At 52.5% G+C, this 22,964-nt stretch overlaps 1 protein-coding gene across 1 annotated transcript in view; it reads left to right on the forward strand.

Moving 5' to 3' along the window:
• Positions 1-3,060: 3,060 nt before the first annotated feature.
• The window catches only part of drosha (drosha ribonuclease III), a 52,557-nt gene continuing 32,653 nt past the window's right edge, over positions 3,061-22,964 (forward strand). The window contains 16 exon segments of the mRNA XM_068748286.1: positions 3,061-3,890; positions 3,958-4,026; positions 4,116-4,380; positions 4,535-4,676; positions 5,181-5,341; positions 5,510-5,590; positions 5,833-5,919; positions 5,995-6,081; positions 6,928-6,999; positions 7,322-7,403; positions 7,881-7,955; positions 8,895-9,064; positions 10,306-10,430; positions 12,191-12,290; positions 15,070-15,177; positions 17,751-17,858. Of these exon segments, the coding sequence (XP_068604387.1) occupies positions 3,061-3,890; positions 3,958-4,026; positions 4,116-4,380; positions 4,535-4,676; positions 5,181-5,341; positions 5,510-5,590; positions 5,833-5,919; positions 5,995-6,081; positions 6,928-6,999; positions 7,322-7,403; positions 7,881-7,955; positions 8,895-9,064; positions 10,306-10,430; positions 12,191-12,290; positions 15,070-15,177; positions 17,751-17,858 (2,562 nt within the window).

The raw sequence follows: 22,964 nt of genomic DNA on the forward strand, positions 1-22,964 counted from the left end.
CCCCCCCCCCTACCTGCAGTTTCTTGTGGTGGGTGCAGATGTGAGTCACCCCGATAAACTGTCAGACTGCCTGTGGTCCCAGTAGGGAGTCCAGCTTCGATCACTGGGAGGCACGTTGTCCATTTTTATTTTATTTAATTACTTCTTTCTCCCCCTGTTGTTAAAGCTAACTGAGTCCAGCTCCAGTCGCTGCCCACCCCCGAGTCCCCAATAAACCCGGACGCACGGATGGCATTAGATCCTAATTTGTTAGCCCGTATGCAGGAAGCACGACTGCTCATGAACAGCGTCACTGAATGAAGCTGTAGGTATTAAATCATGGCTCTAAATGGGATATTATCACATATTTATGGCAGTATTATTACCTTTTTGCTGCCTTTTCTCATACAAAAGCAGATGTGGTTTATCTCACATATTCGGGTTAAATATTAAATATTGCACAGACGGCAGAGTTCATGAGATTTAAGAGATAACTTAAAATATTTGTGCCTGTTAAACATCACATATTTCACATTAAACTATTGCATTTAACGCAGGGTATTACAAACATATGTTACCGTCGGACTATGTTGCTGCTATTACCCACAATGCATCACCATTATTTATCACCAGGGATTTGTTGTTCACATTGCAGCATCTTTTATTATTGGGCATGTGTGTGTTTAAAGCAGAAATAGCATCTCATTAACAACATCTAGCTCTTATTGGTGAAGTAAAATGAGACCAAGAACAACTTCACTAAAAAGGTTCTTGGCCCAAAAGAAGTAACTAGAAAAAGCACTCAGAGAGCGCAGACCTCCCCCAAGCAGCTCGTCCCCCTCCTAACTGGATCGACACCGTCCACATGGTGATCTGGATCAGCACCAAAAGTTAAAACAGTCTGTTAAAACAAGTTGATAACAAAGTGATCGTGAAGTTAATCATTGGACGTCCTTTGCTATTCCTTTGTGTCGTTTACTTCTGCGTCTAACTTACATCAGCAAGATGAATCCAAGAGTCGATTCATGCTTTACAACAAAAGAATGCGAGCCGCTGAAGGTTCGCGTGGCTCTTATCCCGAAGTGGCTTGTTAGGCAAAATACGATTTCTGTGCTTCTCTGCGTTTCTTTTGATGAGGGAATAATGGAATACTCATTCCATTCCAGGTGCAGCCACGGCCAGCTATTGGAGCTGGAATCCTCCGCAAGGTCGCCGAATAAAACTTCTCCACGGTCACCTCTGATAGATTTCTTGATCGCTTCCTCCATCAGCCTGTGTTTTGTTATATTCGCTGAGCAGAAGGACCCGTTTTCTTTAAAATTTCACGCTTGTATAATTTGACAAATTTAAACTCATTGCAACATGATTTTATCTAGAATAATTTAAACCAGGAATATAAGTCCATGAAAAGTCATTTTGACATTCGTTTCCGTTGTAATGACCGGCTTTCCTGACATAAATTATAGCGTGTCACTTTATAATGGAGGACTAACCATAGAGATTTGATAGAAGCCCAGTCGAGCATCAGATTTAAAGTACATGAAAAAATGTGCACATGCTTTTCTAATTTTTCTTTTGCAAACTGCATCGGTGTAGACTCTACGTGTTACCTCAAGGCAACTGCGTGGGCTTGTTCGCCTTAACCCAGAATAACTCACAATGAATGAAAGTTCAGCGTAACATCACAACAGGGAGCATCTAAACGACGCAGGGCTGACCCCTAACCTGACCCTCCTGAGAGGGTCAGGTTAACGGTGAATAACTGTAACCCCACTCAGAATATTCAGAAGAAGTAAATGAATGGCTTGAGGTTAAAAAAAAAAAGGCTACTTTGGTTTATGTAGAATGCAACAACAAAATGTGGAAAATAATTCATTGGGAAAATAATGCGAGAAGTACCTAAATTGAATATTGTTGTTGTTGTTGTTGTTGTTAAAGCGCTGTTGCTCTCTAGTGGACACTTGGTAAAATTACATGAGCCTCAAAATGGATTTTTTTAGCTTGATTTTGTAAAAAAAAAAGAAAAAAAACGCGTTGTAATAAACAAAATAGGTGAAATATACACTTAAAATGACACGTGTCGAGAAATAAAGATCACACTTTTGAGTTTTCATTTTGCAGAAAGAAATATTCTCTATTTGAACGGGAGGATCTTTTGTCTTCACGGGACTATTTAGTTGACTATTTGACATGATTTGAACCATATTGATTCAAATGAAAGGTTATGTGACGATAATGACGCTCATGATATTTAAATCTGCTTCATATGTAGATCGTTTCCACATGAGGTAAATGTTGCACAGATCGTTGAAGGTCAGAGAATAGCAGCGATGTTGGAATTTATATATAAAAATAAAATTAAGGACAACAAATAAACAAAGCTGTGGTTCTACTTTTTATTTCCAGTCACGATAACCGTTTTTAAGTTTATTTCAGAAACGGAACGGCGCCTCAGCGCGGTGAAAACGACACCTTTATTTGATTGGACCGTTGCTGAGCGTTTGAACGATATGATTGGTCCAGCCGTGTCCCTCTCTTTAATACTTCCGACTGGAAACATTGTCCCTCGTTATTAAACATGGTGGGCAAGCTTCAAACTCGCCTCCGTTTTGTGTAGTTACGTACAAATAACGCTTTTAAATAGATATTAATGTTATTTTTATTATTCTTATATCTGTTATATATCGAAGACGTCGTGAAACACTGCTCTTGGTAGCGCTCCTTATTTTCCAAGGTAATTTATTCCACTTCCGTCGCTACGTGCTAACCGGTTCGCTAACAGGTTGACGAGCTTCTGCTGGTAACTACAACATACAGAATGTTTTTTCTTACTGTGCAATGACTACATTATCATCTACCGGAAGCTTTTATTCAAACTACACCCGGATAAATACCTATGTGTGTTCGGAGAACGGCTTCTGTTGTTGCTAACGACAGCTAATGATGCTTACATCAGCGACGCGAGCATGAACGAACGACTATAAGATATATTTTTTATCTTCATTTCGATGCCTTTGATGTCGGGTGTCTCTTTCGTGTGAACATCAGGTGAAACGAGATTATTTGCTTTTGTCTACAGTCATGTCTTTCCATCAAGACCGGGGGGGTCCCCGGGCAGGAATGCCCCCAGGCCAGTACGGCACCCCTCAAAACTACCGACCCACCAACCTCAGGCTGCCACCCCCCCAGCCTCCTGTCCCCCAATACCACTACGATCCCCAGACCCCTTCTGGTTCAAGTTACCATGGAAACAGCGGATACATGCCCCCGCATGCCGACTTCATGCACTACCCTCCACCAGCTCTGTCCCAGACGCAGAGCCTAGTGCGCCCCCCCTTCCCCAAGCCTCGTGGTCATCAGGGCTTCCCTGAACCCCCTCCCAACTTTCCACCTCCTCCTCTCCCCAACTCTGCAGGCGGCCCCGCACCAGGATCCCAGGTCTCAGCTCAGAATGCCTATCACCCTTACATGATGCCTCAAGTGCCCCCGCCGCCATTACCACACCCGCCCATGCCTCCCCCCGTAGCCTCTCAGTCAATGGGCTACCACCCTCCGTACTCCATGAACTACCCCCACCCTCCTTTCCCCCCTCCCACCTTCAACCCTGGCTACACGCAGATCCCCAGCTCGTTCAAACCGGACCACGGCTTCAGGCACGGGGGCCAGTACAAGTACGAGAAGCCTACGGACAACAGGAGGTCTCCAGAAAGGGGCTATCGCCACGACGACCACAGGCAAAAGGGCTACGGCTACGGTAGCCACGGTGACAAGCACAAATTGGAATTTCCCGGCGAGAGGAAGGACCGTGGGAGGAGCCCGGACAGACGCGGCAGACCGGAGGGCGGCCGGTACAGGTCGGAGTACGACAGAGGGCGGAGCCCCCCCGGACACAGGAGCAGAGATCGTAGCCGGTACGGGAACCGGAAGAACGGTCCTCAGAGGTCGCTGCCGGAATGATTTATTTGTGTCGTTCCACAGGGAGCGGCATCGCTACAGGGAGAGCCGGAGATCCCAGTCACCTGACCGGCACAGGAAGCGGCCTCGGAGGTCGGCGGAGCGCCGATGTGTGTTTGTTATTGGTCCGTTTGGGTCACCTGGTGGCCGAATTAAAGCGGCTCTTTGTCTGTGGTTCGCAGCCGGTCGGCGAGCAGAGACAGGAAACGCGGACGCTGGGAGGAGGAGAGGGACAGGAGGTCGGAGAGCTCCTCCGGCCCGAGCAGGGATCGGACCTGCTCGTCCACCAGGAGCAGAGATTCCGAGGATGCCTTCGCCGACAGGGAGCGGGAGAAGGAGAAGGAGAAGGCGGACGACGAGAAGGAGGAAGAGGAGCTGCTGAAACCAGCGTGGATCCGCTGCACACACGCTGAGAACAACTACTCCAATGAGCCCATGGACCAAGTGGTACCGTCGTCCTCCATTCCATCGTCTTCAGCGACGAAGGCTCCTCAATTCACGGATCATTTCCTGCTCGCTGACATGTCGCTGTGTTCGGGGTCGCACTGATACCCCTCCCCCACTCAGGAACGTTTGCTCTGTTATGCGTCTCATAATTCAGGGAGATTCCACCGTGGTGGGGACCAGCAAGCTGCGGGACCTCTACGAGCGCTTCGAAGAGGAGCTGGTGAAGAGGCAGGAGCGAGCCAAGGCCGCCCGGCCCAAATGGGACCCGCCTCAGACCAAACTGGACGAGGATCCCGGTAGGTGGACCGGCTGCGTGACGTCCCACGGGAACGTTAAAGGCTAACGGATGCATTAGCTCTGACTGCGATGCTAATAAGCCAGCTTTGAGCTAAACAGCTCGACGCTGCGAGAGTGTCTGTGTTGCCTGAGCAGCGCTTTAGAACGAGGCAGAGATGAAGCTCAGCGTTTACGATCGCGTCTCCGCCTGCGCTGCAGCGACATGAATCTAACTCGGGCCGATCCGAATTGCTGATAAGAATCAGAGACTTGGGGAGGAGCTTGTAAATCAAATCCTCATTTCGCTGTTTTGTTTTTGGTGCTTTTTGGAGATCTGGGGAAATAAAGATGCAGCAGCTGTCGACGCCGCAGCTGTATTTAGCCTGTAAAGTATTTAAACGTGAATTTAATTAGAGAAATGAAGGACTGAGGCGAGGCAGAGGCTCGACGGAGCTTCGCAGGGGGCGCGCGGATCTCCAAATCACGTCTGGTGTATAAAGACCTCCTTTAAATTTGGGTTCCAGGTCACAGCAGCAGCGACTCGGACTGCGAGTCGGAGGCGGAGGGAAGCACCTGCTCCAGCAGCTCTGACTCCGACGTGTTCGACGTCATCGCAGAGATCAAGAGGAAGAAAGCTCACCCCAACCGGCTGCACGACGAGCTGTGGTACAACGACCTGGGGCAGGTCGGTCCGAAAGACTATAACAGGATCATCGATGTTAGCTACGCTGCATAAATGAGGTCCGATAACGGGTGAAAAACAATCAATCGGGACGATCGCTGCGCTGCGGCGGCGCTTTGAACGGCGGGCGACAGCCGCCGGGTCTGACTTCCCTACTTCCCCTCTGCCCAGATGAATGATGGGCCTCTGTGTAAGTGCAGCGCCAAGGCCAGACGCACGGGGATCCGCCACAGCATCTACCCGGGGGAGGAGGTAAGACGCGGCGTGGATGAATCAAACTCAAAAAGACCTTGAAATAGTTTCAAACATCCGGTTTAAGGGGAACCTGAGGCACGTTGGGGGTTGCTGGTTCCCCCCCCCTTTGGCTTCCAGGAGCGACGGATGAAGGTCGATGATGATAATTAACTAATTAAGTCCTTAAACAAACAAGGAAAAGACGAACGTTTGGGCTGTGAAGAGGAGAATCCGGGTGTCACGTCTGCTTTCCCTTTCAGCCGGTGAAAAAATGCCGCGCCATGAACAACAATGCCGGGAAGCTGTTCCACTACAGGATCACCGTGTCTCCGCCCACCAACTTCCTGGTGCGCCTCTGACTCCTCCTGCCCGTGCGTGCGCTGGGTGCGTGTCTGCCGGCACTCAGCTGCTCTCTGTTTCAGACCGACAGGCCGACGGTGATCGAGTACGACGACCACGAGTACCTGTTCGAAGGCTTCTCGCTCTTCTCCCACACGCCGCTCACCAGCGTAAGAAGTGACGCCGTTGAAATGCAAAACAAATCAAAGCGGCGTTGTGTGTTTGAAAAAAAGGCGGTTCAGTCAACAGGTAATCCAGGCCAGCCTTTGAGTGAGGGATGCCCTCCTCCTCCTCCAATTCAACTCCCCTCCAAAAGATGATTTCAAAAAGCAGCGCTTGACTCCTCGGCCCGTGTGCCGCCCCCCCCGCCCCCCCCCCCCCCCATGTTGGAATAATAAACCGCTTGGACAATATCTGTGTGGCTTGAAAAGAGCCAGGAGGATTAAGGCCCGATTTGAAATGGATAATTTAAACGGCCCTTGTTAAAAGCAGCGGTAAACGTTTCGTGGCAGCGTGGGGATTAGGAACCTCGGAGCGCGATCATATTACCCCCCCCCCCCCCCCCCCCCCCCGCGCTAGTTAGCTGAAGGGATAGGCAAGAATAAATGTGGCTTCTGGGTTAATCTCTTAAAATGGACCCCTGGCACTCTGACAACAAAGACCTTGTAACCGGGGAGATTAAACACAGAAGAGCGGGCTTATCTATTTAGTGAGATTTCAGTTCATTTGCGTGTCTGTGTGTGTGTGTGTGTGTGTGTGCGTGTGTGCGCGTGTGTAGCACCTGCCATGTTTTTGTTTTAATTGACCAACGGTTGCTCATGTCCTAAACTTCTCCGCCTGTTGCGGCGTGATTCCTGCAGCGCTCCGGCTTCCTCCTCGACGACGGATGAGATCCGGCTTTAATGAGTTTCCTAGAAAAGCTGTAACCTCTGCCTAACGCCACGCTAATGAGCCAGGGGGCGCCGCTGCTTCTTCCTCTCCTCCTCCTCCTCATCCTCTGCTCCTTTCAAACACAGATTCCACTGTGCCAGGTGATCCGCTTCAACATAGATTACACCATTCACTTCATAGAGGAGATGACGCCGGAGGTGGGTGAAGCCGGACTTTATCTCCCCGTCTCTTTTCTCTGCCCGCTTTGTTTTTTTTAATCTCGAACGGTTGTCTGAGCCTCGTGTAACCCTCGCACCTCGGCGCCCGGCCGGGCCGAGCTGCTAATCCCCCCCTAGAAGATGCTTTCTGTAATGCTGGAGGTCGATTACCACGATAAAGTGGCTTATGTGACACAATCGGAGAACTGGATTTCCCTATCGGTCGTATCTCCGTTAAGACGCTCTTTGTAGCGGCGTTGGGTTTATTCGATGGCGTCTTGTCTTCTCTGTTCGCTCGTGACGCTGCGCTTCCTGTGTCTAGAACTACTGCGTCCGCGGCCTGGAGCTGTTCGCGTCATACCTGTTCCGGGACATCCTTGAGCTGTACGACTGGAACCTGACAGGTACGACGCCCGGCCCGAACAGCTGCTCGAGATGTGGCAGGAATAAATACGTGCACCCATAAAGCAAACCGTTTCCCACACGGAATATGTCCCGTTTAAAATGGTGACCTTTTGAAATAGGATGCAGCTGTTTGTCTTTATTGCATGGTTATTGTTGGTCTCGGCACAAATAAGAAACGCGATACGTTTCCTCCTCCCGTTGTTTCATCCGTGGGACTTTAAACTCGCCGCTCGCGTCAGATCGCTCTGATCACGGTCAGAATAACCAATCAGAGCCGTCCTGCCGTCGAGCGAAGGGAAGCACCGCTGGACCGGTTTCTAATCTTCAGCCTTCTGCTGTCGTTGCTTCTCCCTGTAAGGCAGGCCAGCCATTATTGTGTTTGCTCTTGTTTCCCTTTGAGGTGATGTGGATGTGAGAGAAGTCACATTAGGTTCTATGTTGTTCCCTCTGAAACTACTTTCCCCTCTTTCCTCCAGGTCCTGAGTTTGACGAGGAAGTATCCGGGTGCCCAAAATTCCATTTCATGCCACGTTTTGTCCGATTCTTACCTGGTAAGGCTCTCATCGGTTTCTCTCTTGTGCTGTGTGTCTCCCTCTGGAGGTCAGGGGTAGAAGAGCGCTCAAATGGAAAACAGGCAAATAAACATGGGGGGCTTCACATCTCCACTGATGTTCCAGCAAGCGTTTCTGCATTTCTGTGCTAGTTTAGAGTTAGGAGCTGCTGGTGTTCGCGTTTCAGACACACGATGGCGCTGGTGCGCCGCGATACTGCAGCCCTGTGCATGCCACCATCATGCCACCTACCTTCAACTTCCACTTCCCTCGCACCTCTCCCAATTTAGTCCTCTGCAAACACTCATCTGCCTCTTTCACAAAGGTTCTGAACACAGCCCGGTCCTTTGGATAGTTTCTGATGTGGCGTTACGGCGAGGGCGGCACAGTGATGTCACGTTACCGTGTGGGCGTGCATTCATTGTCTCGCAGCATCTCCACCATGGACAGGGCCCCAGATTTCTGTGCATCTGTCCGTGGAACGCACAATAAATGGAAGTCAATCAATTTTACACGAGTCTATTAAAGTGGCTCTTATTGGCTGGCTAAATCGAACGCACACGCCCGGTTGAGTTTCGCCGCGTGTGCTTGTGGTAGCCCTGATTTTGTTTTTGCAATCGAGTTTTGATTGCAATTCCACGCGCGTGAAATGATGTGCCTCTGCGTGTACTGTCTGGCGTCTGGGGCGCCTCCTATTGGTCTGCGTGTTTCCACAACAACGTGGACGGGACGCCGCGGGAACGTTTTTACCAAAGCGCTTCTCCATCGTAAGGAAGCTTGATGAAACATTTCCCTTGTGGAAAATGTCACATCTCATTTCTCTCCAGCAACTGTAACTTCACAATCTAGCCCCCCCCCCCCACAAACACGCAGCAAATCCCTGGTGGGCGGCGTGCTTTGTGTGTTATGCAGTCGTTTACTCCTGCCTTGTCTCCTCAGACGGAGGGAAGGAGGTGCTGTCCATGCACCAGGTGCTCCTCTACCTGCTGCGCAGCAGCAAGCCGCTGGTCCCGGAGGAGGAGATTGCAGACATGCTGCAGTGGGAGGAGCTGGAGTGGCAGAAATACGCCGAGGAGTGCAAGGGCATGATCGTCACCAACCCGGGCATGGTGAGCCCCCCCCGGAGCGGGATGGGCGGCGGCCTTGTCTGTCATTTCAAGGGCAGCCGTCGACCCCCAGAGCCAGACAGTGCAGGGACGAGCCTGTCCCCGTTAGCCTGGGACACCAGCAGCCTCACCTGTTATCCCCGGGGACGTTTGCTGATGTCACGCCGGCGTTGGTTAACCTTCCTGTCCCGCCCACTTTTTTACAGGATGTGCAGTAATTGTGTCTCTGCTAGCTAAAAGGTTGCACAATAGCGGATACGATTGGGTAACCTTTGCTGGGGGGGTGAGTTATTGAGTTGGTGCTTGTCGGCAGGACTGTTACTGTCAGGGGTTTCCAGCTAGGTCGGTATATCACCCCCCCCCCCCCCATCAGCCACCTGAGTTAAAGTCTGTCCAGCCTTGTCAAACGCAGCTCGTTACAAGGGTCAGCCATGGAGGCGTGGTGCGTTTGGTGAAACGGCGCCACCTGGGGGCGCCTGCCTTCCTCTGAGGACTGGAGTTGTTACATTATTTTGGTTTCCGCGAGCCAGATTGATCTCCTCTGAAAGGCAGGGACACATTTTGCTCTTGTTATAATTACCTGCTTCTTAGTTTTCGTGATTTTTCCAGCAGTTGTCAGCAGATTTCACAGGAATCCGCTCGTGGGCGGGTCCTGAACAGGGGAGATTATTATTATTATGTTTCTGATGGTAGAGATAACTTCCTAATTCAGGCACTGCCGTGCTGCGTGGCGAGATAATGCTACCTGTATGGCAGCAGGTGAGCTGCTGTGAACCCAAGGAAGCGCGAGGTTAGTCAGGGTCTCGGGTTTGGGCTCAACAGCGGTCTAAACGGGGCGATCGAACCTTCCATCAGGCAACCGGGCACGGTTACGTTGCCTAAAAGGTCGTCCGCTGACCCCCTCGCCCTCAAATCAAAGTTTGTATCGGGGCTGTGGCGAGCGAGCGAGCGCAGAAAACGTCAAGGTGAGCGCGAGCCTCCGGCCATCTGCCGCGCGGCTCCTCACGATGCAGCGCCTTCCTCTGATCGTGTGAAACGCCTGACAGGCTCGCTGTGATTGGGGGAAACGGCGGAGGACATGTTGCTCGTCGTCAGCCTCCCTGACAGGCGTGTCAGAAGTTAGCTCGCCATCCCCGACAAGCGACAAGCGGGAGCTGCTGCTTCCCCGACAGACGACCCGCATGTACGGGATTATTTATCAGGCTTTGTGTCTGTTTGTGTGTCTGTTTGCCTCCGACCCCCAGAAGCCCAGTTCGGTGCGGATCGACCAGCTGGACAGGGAGCAGTTTAACGCTGATGTCATCACCTTCCCCATCATCGTTCACTTCGGGATCCGGCCTGCTCAGCTCAGCTACGCGGGAGACCCTCAGTAAGATCCCGCGTAAACGCTCGTTAGCATGCTACCTCTGATCCGTGCACGCAGGAGGGGGCCGGGCGCGTGACGGTAATGGATGAGGGGGAAAAGAGTGGCGTGACATTTTTACATGGGGGGGGGGGGGGGCAGGTTTCTGGAGGCTGCCGCCGCCCAGGGATCCACTGCCGAGAATAAAGCCCCCCCCACTTCTGTTTCCATCCTAAATTCACGGCCTCAGGAACAAGTGCAGCAGGGAAATGAAGACGCAAACAAGAGTACGATCATTAGGAAATCCATTTTGGCAGAACTAGTTTGCTTCTTCTCCCCGACTAATGCCCCCCCCCCCCCTCCCGCCACGTGTTAGCTGCCTGTCCGCTGAGCTCTTTCATCCCCCCCCGCTGCCATTTCAGAGCGACAGACAGCGACAAATTTATGGATAGACTGGGACATCATTAGCCGATGCAGAAACAAGTAGTAAGAGACCAGCGGAAAGGACTTCCTGCCGCCGCTAATGATGCGTGTAGTGAGGGCAGGAGTCGGTGTTGATGGCGGCGGCGGCGGCGCCACAGAGACGGGAGCGTCGGACACAGCAGCGTGCATTAACTCACGAGACCGGAGACCCCCCCCCCCCACGCTCAGAGATGCCACTCAGAGTTTTCCAGATCTGTCTCTCGGTTGCTGAGGCCAAAATACTTTCTAGATTTGTCGCCTGCATGTGAGGAAAGAAAAGAAAAATAAAGGAATAAGGAGCAAACGTGACGATCAGCCACCAAAATAAACAAACAAGTCAATAAAAGCTCCCCCATCGCCGGTGACTGTGATGTTCTAACTCGCTGCTCGGCCCATCTCGCTCCCCGGGCGCCAAATATCCATCGCGCAGCAGCGCTAGCCCCGATGCCTCCGTCACGTCTGAACAAATCCATTAGGGCGCATTTACGTAACGGACAGCGGTCTGAATGCGGCAGGCAGCCGTTACCGGTGCTGCCTGTACAAGACAGCAGCCCGGGAAGAGCTCGGACAGGAAGTAGGAGGCGGCGCCATATGCTGACGGAAGCGAGCGAGGGGAGCAGCGAGGGGAGCGGCGAGGGCCTCTGCGACGCTACGCCGATAGCTCGCAGCGGATCTGCAGAAAGGTCATCGCAGCGGTTTGGGGACAAAAGGAGTGTGTGTGTGTGTGTGTGTGGGGGGGGGCTGGGGGGGGGCTCCCATCGCTCAGCTGCTTCAGCGTGGAGGTGGCGGCGAGCCGATAATCTTAGTCTCTCATGGAGCCCCCCCCCCATTAAAGCCCTACAATTCTTCTATTCCACACAACACTGTCCTCCTTCCATCCTTTCTTCATCACTCCTCTCTCTTCACATCCCTCTGCCCCCCCCCCGAACCCCCCCACCTTAGCCCCCTGTCCCACCAGGCATAATTGAATAACTCTGGGTAATGAGGAGAAAGTCTCCTGAATGGGAGCAGAACGGTCACACTCGGCCCTCAGTGCATCAATCAAGAGGTCTGATTGAAAAGAGATTGGGGGGGGTGGTAGGTGGATAGCACGGGGGCTACATGTCACCTTGCCGCTAACGCGACCCCCCCCCACCCTCTTTTCAGATGCAAATGAGATCAAAAGAAGAAGACATGAAGGTTTTAGAAAAAAAAAAGAGTATGGGGGTGAGGTGGGGTGTCCACAGCCCCCCCCCATGCACATACCTGCACACACACCTGGTGGTTCCATTAAGGTGGGGGGGGGTGGCCTCCTGTCAGCCTGATGCCTTTTGTTCCCTCTCCAGGTACCAGAAGCTGTGGAAGAGCTATGTGAAACTGCGCCACCTGCTGGCCAACAGCCCCAAGGTCAAACAGCTGGACAAACAGAAGCTGACGCAGAGAGAGGTGAGTCGAGAGGAGGAGGCGGAGGAGGAGGAGGAGGAGGAGGAGGAGGAGGCGTTTGTTACGCGCCGGCGTTTCAATTTTAATATTTGGGGAGCTCATTTCCTTGGGATAGGAAAGGTTGAGATTCAAATGACTTGTTTTCAGAAAGAAAACTGCTGCTATTATCCCTGCTGTGTGCACTGATTCAAATGCTGCCCCCCCCTCCCCCCCCCCCTATTTTGTGTAGTTTTGTCTAAAACCACCTCCCTTTTTGCTCTTGCCACGGAAGAGGAATATTTGAATATTGCAACGAGGGCTTCACCTCGAACAGACGAGACGAGTTGTGTCTCATTAAGTTGCGTATTTGCTCTGATAATTGATTTTATCTAATGCTAATCTTACCTTGGCTTAACTTCGCGTATAAACACTTTTATTTCGCTTCCTGCATAATTCAGATGAATTCGCAGCTCGGAATGAGACGGCCGTAATTTCCCCTGAAGGTCAAGCCGCCGCGAGGGACGGGGCGTGAAAAGGTTTAGGTTTGGTGACCAGTGGCCGTGCGTTCGCTGCAGCGTCTGACCTGAACTCGCCGTTTCCCACCGCCAAAGGTCCGGTCTCTTCCGTCTGAACCAATAACGAGGACGAACTCGGAGCTCAATTAGCTCCATTCCCAGGTAGCTTGGCCGAGCTTTTCCGGCTAACAGGCGCTGACAATCCTGCTGTCAGGATGCCTGCACCGGAGCAATTAGTGAAGCCGCACACTGGGCCCGTCAGGCTCCAACACGAGCATTGACCACGTCCCCGCGGTGGCACCTCTGCTTATTCCATGCCTGAGGGAAGAGTCCAACTTCCCGTGTAAATGCTGCTTCGGTGAAAGAGCGAACATCTGTTCCTCTCGCAGGCATTGCTACCATTAAGCGTCGCCCTGTCAGAGGCGTTTGCAGCGCTCCGGGGAGACCAGAGGCACAACCGGCCTTCGCAGTCCAGCAACCATTTCCAAATCCCGCCTCCAGTGTGCAGGTTGCATCGTTTCATGTGTGGGTGGAGGCGGCGTCGAAACGAGGGACAGCTGTCAGCCTGCGTCCGGAAAAGTGGCGCCAACTCGATCTGAAATAAAACGGCCATCTTTAAATGTTCATTAGTATTGAAGAGCCGTCTCCACAACATGACAAAGAAATGCAGAAGCACATGACTTCGTGATATCTCTCGTCTCTAATCGGTATTCCGTACTGAGCCGGCGCTTAGCCGCTGATTTGGGTTTCCTGCAGACGTAGATTTTGGGGATTTGCTCTGATTCGTCTTTACAGATTTGCCCGAGCTCCATCGAACCGCAGGAGGAGCATCCCTGGAAAGCTGCCTCTTACTCATTCTGCACATTTTCCATCGGCTTCAAGCGTGAGCCTCAGCTGGCGCACAGAAAAACCCAACGCGTTTTCTCAGTTACTTCTACATTAGAGGATCGTTGTCCTGCTGCAACATGGAACTTCATTTCCAAAAGCATCCAAAGTCGTAGGCAGTGATAAAAGAAGAAGAAGAAGCTCTGCTCGTAGAATTACAAAACACAGTCATATTTACAAGTTAGATTTTTATGAGCTTCATTTTTTTTTTACACGTTACTTAGAAATGCATCCGACGGAACGGACTCATCTTCTCCACAAGGAAAAGTTGGAAAGTGACCGAAAGCATCCGGACTTGATGGATATCTTCAGGTTTTAAGGACGCCTGTTTTAATATCCGCCTACTTGGCCTCCCGAGCTTCACAAGACTCAGACAACCTGGATAACCTGCTGAGAGGCGGCTCAAGGTGCGCGTAAACAACAACCCACGTGCGCCTTCCTTCCATCCGTCTGCAGGGGATTCAGAGGGAGTCTTTAACCTTTGACCTCGACCTGAACCAGCACACGGGCGCTGCCGTCAGCAGAGGCGTGCGATCAGGAAGGTCCAATGGGCCGTGACTTGTTTGCTTGACCGGCAGGAAGTTGCTCTCTCTCCCTCCTCGTGCTAATGATTTGCTTTTGTCCATTCCCTGACCCTGTAGAAATAATAATCTATTTACATATCGCTCTGATTGCTGCTCTCCATGCGCGGCGCCTGGCTGTCCGTGGAAGGCTTTGCTGTGTGTGTGTGTGTGTGTGTGTGTGTGTGTGGGCGAGCGTGTTCACTTTGATGCACAGTTCAAAGTAGGATGGCATTATTTATTCATTCCTTTGTTGTTTCCTCTGAGTCAAGAAATTCCTGGCGTTCCATTTTCGGCAGATCGCGGCTAACTCGGGCGGAGTCTATAGCGTCTCGGTGTGAACCCAGCACGTTCTGCCGTGTGGGACCCCCCCGTGTCTCCGGCTCACCCCTCCCTCCTGGTTTCCCGGCGGTTTGCCGTACCGATGACGCGGCGCCGTGCGTGCTTGTGCTCCTGTGATGGTTCCTCCTGCTCCTCCTGCTCCTCCTGCTCCTCCTGCTGCTGCTGGAGGCTCCTCCGGGGTCTTGAGCTTCGGTCCTAATGGGCAGGCAGGCGCCCCGATTCTCCGGTACAGGGAATGAACCCTGGGTGGACGCCGTCCTCCGCCCGGTACCTCCACCACCGCCCACAGCGCCATTAGCTCGGACAGGCAGAGCTGTCGGTTCCCCTGATTCTCCTGTGCGCTGCCTCACTGTGCGTGTGTGTGTGTGTGTGGGTGTGTCATGCCGTGGAGCTTTCACTTTATTGCATATGCCAGCCTGTCTGTTGGAGGAAGAGGAGGGGGGGCGGGGCTGATGGCTGTGCTCCCACCGATCAATAATTCACTCGTTGGTTGTTTGGCAGGAAGCTCTTCAGAAGATCCGTCAGAAGAACACCATGCGCCGCGAGGTGACGGTGGAGCTCAGCAGTCAGGGCTTCTGGAAGACCGGCATCCGCTCCGACGTCTGTCAGGTAACGCCCGTCGACGTGCACAAACACCGACGCTGGGCCCAGAGCTGGACTTCCTAACGAGGGCGTGGCTTATCCAAGCTTCACCAGACCAAGCCAACGATGGACAATGTTTGCTGGGCGACACGGAAAGTTCGTCTTACTGTGATTTATCCCAATTGAGGACAAAATGTCCAGAACTTACCATCGTCGGATCCGCCCGTCGAGATTCGTTTCCCCTCTCTCGGGTTTCGGGTGAACGCACCGGTCGATGGATACGATGGCCAAAGCTACGACAGAATAAGAGCCGGCGTGTAATACCCGGCGAGCGCCGCGGACGCAGCCGGAAGCCTCTCATCTTTCCGCGCGTTGCGTCACTGTCAGACAATGATTAAGGGGAGTGAACTCCTGCGGCGCCGCGGCAGCCGTGCCCTCCCCTCCATTAATTAACGTCTCCGACACGGCGTTCTGTTTTTGTGCTATTCCTCCCTCCGCCAGTGTGACACGAACACAATCTTCATCTACTCATTAGAAGTCAAATGAACTGGGCTGAAATCGTATCTGCGCACGGCCCACGCGTGAAAGTGGAGCGGCGGACGGCCTTAATGAGACTCGGGGTTCTTCCTGAAACGCACAGAACTGCATTTGTTCAAGGATTTGTCTGCGCTGAGTTTTATGTAATCGTTCTTTTCTTTATAGACTATTCCGATATCCTCTTCCCGTTTCCTCACGTGGTAATTGGCGTCAGCGTTGCACATCATCGCCTCTGATCGGCGCTCCTATCTTTGGAGGAGGCGAGGAGGGGTACCCTACAGCCGACGCTCGGGGCGCACACTTGGCGGGGAATGACAGAGAGTTCCAAACCAGACCCCTCTCACAGGAAGGTCTCGCGGAGAAGGATCCGATCCATAATTGCTACCCAATTATATTTGCTTCAAGCTGCACTGCTGCAGCTAATTGGTTCATGAATAATTTCCGTTCGCGTCGCGGTGGAACACGCTGCGCTTTTTCAAGTGACGGGAGACGAGACGGATGAGAGATTGCGTCCGAACTGACCGTCGGATTCTGGATTCTGAAAACGGATGCTCTATTGGGGGGTAGCGGCGACTCGCTCGTTTCTGCTGTCGCTCGGACACACCGAGGCCGGATCAGGGTACTCGCTGGAGTCTTTTGAGGTTCTCAAAATTTATTTGAGAACCTCATTTATTCATTTGTCAATGTTTCTGTTTTGGTTCTCTATTTCTGCCCCTTCGCGTTCTTGAGCCGTCAGCCGGCTACAAACCCCTCCAGCGGGAGGCGTGCGTTCCTTTTCATGATGGGGGGAATGCGTGTGAGCGCGGCTTTAATCGCCGCAGCAACATGCTCTGGTCACATAGCAAATACATTCGAGTCCCATTACGGGACAGAACTATTTACTGCAAAGCAGCAAAGCAAAGATTGAATCTGTCTTTAGAAAGTGTGTTTTTTTCCAGGGATGCCCTCAAAATACCGCAATCCTCAGTTTGATAGAAGTTTCTTTTATTTATGTTAATGCAACGAACGGATGCCGGTCCTTCAGTGGCTCATTTATTCCGCTGAAGGTCCCTTAAAGCAAGGTTCTAAAACCTGCGGTCCTTGCCGGGTCTTACAATACACCATGAAGGCAAAGACGTCTTTATATATTTATACTTTATTATTTCAGTAATATTTCCGTCAGGGAAGAAATGGAGAATTCACACCAGTTTGGTGTCCAAACTGCCCAACGCCGTCCTTGTCACTAAATTGGAACTTTCCCACCTTTTAATTGCCTCAGTATCAACTCTAAAAAGCCCCCCCCCCCCCCCCCGCTCTGGGACAGCTAGTCAGTCACCCTGGTCGTCGTCAGAACAAGCCGGGCGCTGTAGATACGACCCAGGCCGTGCTTTTTTTAATTGGCTGCTTAACAAGGCCTGGGGAGTGTGTCACCGCGGCCCCCCTTGATGGCCCGGGGGCTACGTGGCAGCACCCGCTCGTAGCCACCGGGCCTCGAGCGCACCCTCCCCAGAAGCACTAATTAAAACATGCAAGGCTCCCTCTCATGTGGCAGCACGGGGTTAATGTGTGTACACCAGCCCCCTCTGACTTTATAAGCCCCCCCCCCCCCCACTAATGATTCTGTAGGCCGGCCGCGCTCTTTTGCTGGCCACAGAATGTCTTCTCGTTTGCGTTCGTCCTCGCCCTGGCGTCTCCTCGCGCTCCGTTCACACCCGTCTCCCTGTTGCGCTCAAACTTTGTATTTTATATATATATTTCAGCGTGTGGGGGTCAGTGTCAGTGTTTGTCCAACGGTAAGTGTGTCCACATGCAGGAATGGGCATCGATCTGACTCCGGTCCAGCTGTGAGTTTCTGAGCCTTTGATTATTTCATCACTTAATAAATAAAGACCGGCCGATTGATTTCTCTCTCCCCGTTCCCTTCCATCAACGCTTTCTCACAAATCTCATCATCACACGTTCTCTCCAAACTCCCTCCCCTCCTGGTCCTTTTATATAAGACATGATTCTTATTCTCTATCCCCCCCCCCCCCCCCCAGTATTCATCACCTGTGCCTGCTTGTCTCTTCCCCTCTCCTCCGCAGCATGCCATGATGCTGCCCGTCCTCACCCATCACATCCGGTACCACCAGTGTCTGATGCATTTGGATAAGCTCATTGGCTACATCTTCAAGGAGCGCTGCCTCCTGCAGGTAAGGCACGGTCATGACAGCCTCTCCACGCCCCCCCGATCCAAGCTGCGTTATTCAAAGGCTCACTAAAAGATGAGACGAGGATAGGTGAAAGTCTGCGGTACCTTTAGCGGATGCAACAGCCAGATTTCCGTTCTTTTTTTGGTTTTTTTTAAAGCAAGCGTTTTGTATAGGGGTCTTTGCGCAGAGATCCGGGGAGGCAGCGCTTGCCTCATTATCGTGGCCATTCCAGCTCTGCAGGGATAATTTGGGTGGAAGCGGGGCCTGAGGAGCCAGCCGAGGTAACCAACACACACCTGCTGCGAGTGCAGTGACAGTCGACAGGACAACAACAGCCTCCTCCGTAATGCCAGCTCTCCCCTGTCAGGTCTGCAGCCTCGAGCTGTGTGCTCGCCCCACAAGCTGCCTCCAGCAATATTGAAGAGCTGTCATAACCTGATACATTAGAAATCAATGTGTTGTAGCCTATTCATAGTAATAGAGGGGAAGGATGCATTAAGATTTGCTCAAGGCTCTGTGTGTGTGTGTGTGGAAATTTGCACGTATCGATCGACGATTAGCCTTTTGTTTTCCTCGTTTGTGTAATTACGGGAGCTGAGGAGGAAACGACGACCTGAGAGGTCATCCGGCAGCTGACTGGCTGGTCGAGGACACGCCCGCTGGAGCGTAGCATCCCAGCGTCTTTGGTAGAAGCTAATGGGGCTTCCCCTCAGATTGCTTGTGAGGCTAAAACGAGTCCGATGCTGCCCCCTCTGACAGTCCGAGGCCATTTCTGGTCCGCCACCCCGATGGGACGACCACGTTTAAAGGGTCGGGTGCTTCCCGGTGGCCGGCGCTAACATCGGAGGGAACCGTACATGCTTCCGTTGCATCATTAATGAACTCGGCTTTGAGAGGAGCTTTTTTATGAGCTCTGGATTTATCTGTGGCGATGAATCCGAGACAATTCAAACCACAAAGCCGTGAGTGTTTTCAACATTTGGATCGATGTCTGGTGTTTTAGAGATGCTTTGAGAGGTTCCTGTGAAACATGTTGATGTTTTATTTTCTCCGTGACGCCCCTGATCAACACTGGAAGCCTTTGTAGCTCCTGTAAATCCAAGTTGATGCGCCACGCAAACTGGCATCTATTCAGACTTTAAAAAAAGAAAAGAAAAGAAGAAGCGGCAGCAGCAGCAGCGCGCCATCATGACGCCCACAGTCCTCTGTGATGAGGAGCTGGAGCCGGAGCCGGAGTGGGATGCAGACTGCATCTTCTGTAGCTCAGCTCACTTCCATCGCTTATCAGATCTGCTCTAGAAAGTGTGGAGACGACGGTCTGAGCTCCCTCCTTCTGAAGCCTCTCTGGAGACGATGGGTCATGAGCTGTCATCCCATTAAAGGGACGGGAGATGAAAGCAGCACGGCGGGGTGTCGGGCGTGTCTTCGCAGGATGCAGCACGCCGGCGTGTCGGGCGTGTCTTTGCGGGATGCAGCACGCCGGCGTGTCGGGCGTGTCTATGCAGGATGCAGCACGCCGGCGTGTCGGGCGTGTCTTTGCAGGATGCAGCACACCGGCGTGTCGGGCGTGTCTTTGCGGGATGCGGCACGCCGGCGTGTCGGGCGTGTCTTTGCGGGATGCGGCACGCCGGCGTGTCGGGCGTGTCTTCGCAGGATGCAGCACGCCGGCGTGTCGGGCGTGTCTTCGCGGGATGCAGCACGCCGGCGTGTCGGGCGTGTCTTCGCGGGATGCAGCACGCCGGCGTGTCGGGCGTGTCTTCGCAGGATGCAGCACGCCGGCGTGTCGGGCGTGTCTTCGCGGGATGCAGCACGCCGGCGTGTCTTTGCAGGATGCAGCACACCGGCGTGTCTTTGCAGGATGCAGCAAGGCGGCGTGTCGGGCGTGTCTTTGCAGGATGCAGCACAGCGGCGTGTCGGGCGTGTCTTTGCAGGATGCAGCAAGGCGGCGTGTCGGGCGTGTCTTTGCGGGATGCAGCACGCCGGCGTGTCGGGCGTGTCTTTGCGGGATGCAGCACGCCGGCGTGTCTTCGCGGGATGCAGCACGCCGGCGTGTCGGGCGTGTCTTCGCGGGATGCAGCACGCCGGCGTGTCGGGTGTGTCTTCGCGGGATGCAGCACGCCGGCGTGTCGGGCGTGTCTTCGCAGGATGCAGCACGGCGGCGTGTCGGGCGTGTCTTTGCAGGATGCAGCAAGGCGGCGTGTCGGGCGTGTCTTTGCAGGATGCAGCACGGCGGCGTGTCGGGCGTGTCTTCGCAGGATGCAGCACACCGGCGTGTCGGGCGTGTCTTTGCAGGATGCAGCAAGGCGGCGTGTCGGGCGTGTCTTCGCAGGATGCAGCACGCCGGCGTGTCGGGCGTGTCTTCGCGGGATGCAGCACGCCGGCGTGTCGGGCGTGTCTTCGCAGGATGCAGCACGGCGCCGTGTCGGGCGTGTCTTTGCAGGACGGCTGCCTGCAGCACACCTGGTTGTTTTTTCGTGCTGCAGAATAGCGATGCGCTCCTGGCGTGAGGCGTGGAGAACCGGCCTGGGAGCGGGACGGGGGGGGGGGGGGGGGGGTTCTGCTCCAAGCCCTTCCCAACGCCCGCCTCCCGTGGAGCCACAACCTTTTGAAGCTCCTCTTTTGAGAGACTCCCTGTTAAACATTTAACATTTAAAACTTACGAGGGGCGGCGTGGTCACCACATGCTTCCTCGTGACCCCCCCCGACCCCCCTGTCGCTTCATCCCCGTTCCTCGTTTTTGACCCATGCTGACAGAATGAGAGGCATCACAGACGATCTCAATTATTCAGCGGTACAAGAACTCGGGCCGCCTCTGATATCGCATCCCTTTGTTTGTGTGCCCCCACCAATGCAGCTGCCTCTGTGTCGAGGCGCCTTTATTTGTTCTGTTATTCATTGCGGCGCGTGCCCAGCCATGTGATTGAGGTGTCCATCTGTTCCAAGGAGGCCTGGCCTGAATACTGTTTTTTTTTTTTTTTTTGCAGGCTCAGAATGTTTCCTCGGATTTCCGTTCAAATATTTTAATATTCGTCATTACAAACGGGAACAAATAGCGACGTTGGATATTCTGCCAGACGGCGGTCCTGGACAAGAGCAAATAGAGAATCAAAACGGTGCAATTTAAATGCAAAGCGTATTTTATTGACATTAGAAATAGTCATTATAATAATTAAATCCTTCACGCTTCCGTTCCACGTCCCCACGGTGCTGCGCAGCAGGGCAGAGGGCCCTAAATAGGCATCACTTCTGACTTATAAATTGTTTTCCTGTGCAGGAAAGTGGAAGTGAACCGTGATTATTATTGAACGGATGCTCTTTGAGTGCGTTGGGCCCTCTGTAGCGTCTTCAGTGGTTTCACACTCGCGGCTAGTCGCTCCGTGCTCGTCTGCGGCGGCGTCAGAACGCTAATATATGCAGGTAAAAACAACTGACTTCCTACGATCAGATCATGAAAGAGCATTAAAGTCTGTCCAGTATTCCTCCAGCTCGTTATATTCCGTCTCACTGCGATGGACGTTAGCGTGTTTGCGTTGGTTCTTTCTTCCCGTGAGGCCAGGCGGCGGGAGGCCTCGCTGTCTCGCCGCCGCGGCGAGCGCCTGCACCGGCTGTTTTTATGTTCTTAACGGTGATTAAAAATGGATGCCCTAGGAAAGCAGAAGGTTTACGGTCGGATGACTCTGCTAGATACCATCGTCTCCATCAGTAGAGGCATGTGGACCAAACGCAGCTCCCCTAACCTGCCTGACGAGCGAATGCTAGACTGGCCCAAGCGTTTGTCTCTCCCGCACCCTTAAGCTGGTAACCCAACCGACACAGAATCTCTCGCTGCCCAGACTGATCACTTTGTCCAATTTTCGAGAACGGCTGGGTGACAAAAGCGAGTAAATCCTCAAGGAAATGAAAATCCAAACGTGAATGCTATAATGTACTTTTCCACGTTTCGCGCTCTGCTCTCCTTAAATCGGCAAAGCGGATGATTCCTGATGCTTTCGGTCGTGGGTTTTATGTTCCAAACAGCGGCTGGATTCTGTTATTGTCAGGGCAAAGCAAAGGCTTTTTTATGTAAGATGTCATTTCCATGAAAATACACCGCTCCTCGTATCCACACATTCCATTCCCACCCTTTTATCACCCCTTGTGAGTTTGTCTTTACCTGTGCACTATATTAAATAATGCAGCGTGCAATAATGGCATTGAGTGCTGATTTGCCAAGCAGGCAGCTCACCCGTCACTTCCCCTGCATGCGGCCGCGGCAACACAAGTTCCATCAAGCTCCGCTGAGCGATGATGCTTATTCCCATTTAGCCAAAGGCAGCTGAGCAGCAGCCGAGGCAGTGATCACTAAATCCAAATCCCTCTGATACTTTGCGCCGTCGTTATGTTGACAGGAAACGGTTGCAGACGTCGGTCCCCGCTGCAGATTCGGCTTAAAAGCCGACGCCGTCGTTGGTTGTTGTCCTTCGCCGTGAAGGACCTGAAGTGTTTGTCTCTGACTGATGCGTCTCGCTCGTCGCGCTTCCTTCAGAGTAGCCGGCCTGGCACCGGAGGCAACTCTGACATCACACAATAGGGGGGTGGGGGGACTGGAGGCAGGACGCGTTGCTTGTTCACGCTTTTATCAAACTGTCAATGCGGTGATGAGAATTGCTAGATTTCTGTTTGTGTCATGTCAAATAATGGCTTTTATTTCTGGAATAAAAAACAGTTCCTCTTAACCACAGACGAAAACACGATCGCTGTTGAATGTGTCGTTTCTGTGTCGGAGACTACAAAGTTGAAGGCCTCTCGAGTGCGTATAAATATTGAAACCTCTCTGTTAACGTTTTACATATATATCTCATTGGAGCTTGAAATTGATTTGAAGTTGGCTGGAAGGAGACAAGCATTTGAAAAGCTAGCCCACGGGGGGAGAGTAGTTGGAGGTTTTTTTTAAGGGGGGGGGGGGGGGGGGGGCTGAGATTAACATTCTCTTAATGTAAGATTGATAACGGCTTGACGTTTCCTGCTGAGCCCGATCTTTTCCTTTTTTCTCCTCGGTGAGTTTGAGATATTCAGTCTTTCCAGGCACAGCAGTTTTTGTCCTCTTTTCCTTGACACGTTTCCTTG

The sequence above is a fragment of the Brachionichthys hirsutus genome, chromosome 14, assembly GCF_040956055.1.
Source record: "Brachionichthys hirsutus isolate HB-005 chromosome 14, CSIRO-AGI_Bhir_v1, whole genome shotgun sequence".
NCBI lineage: Eukaryota > Metazoa > Chordata > Actinopteri > Lophiiformes > Brachionichthyidae > Brachionichthys > Brachionichthys hirsutus.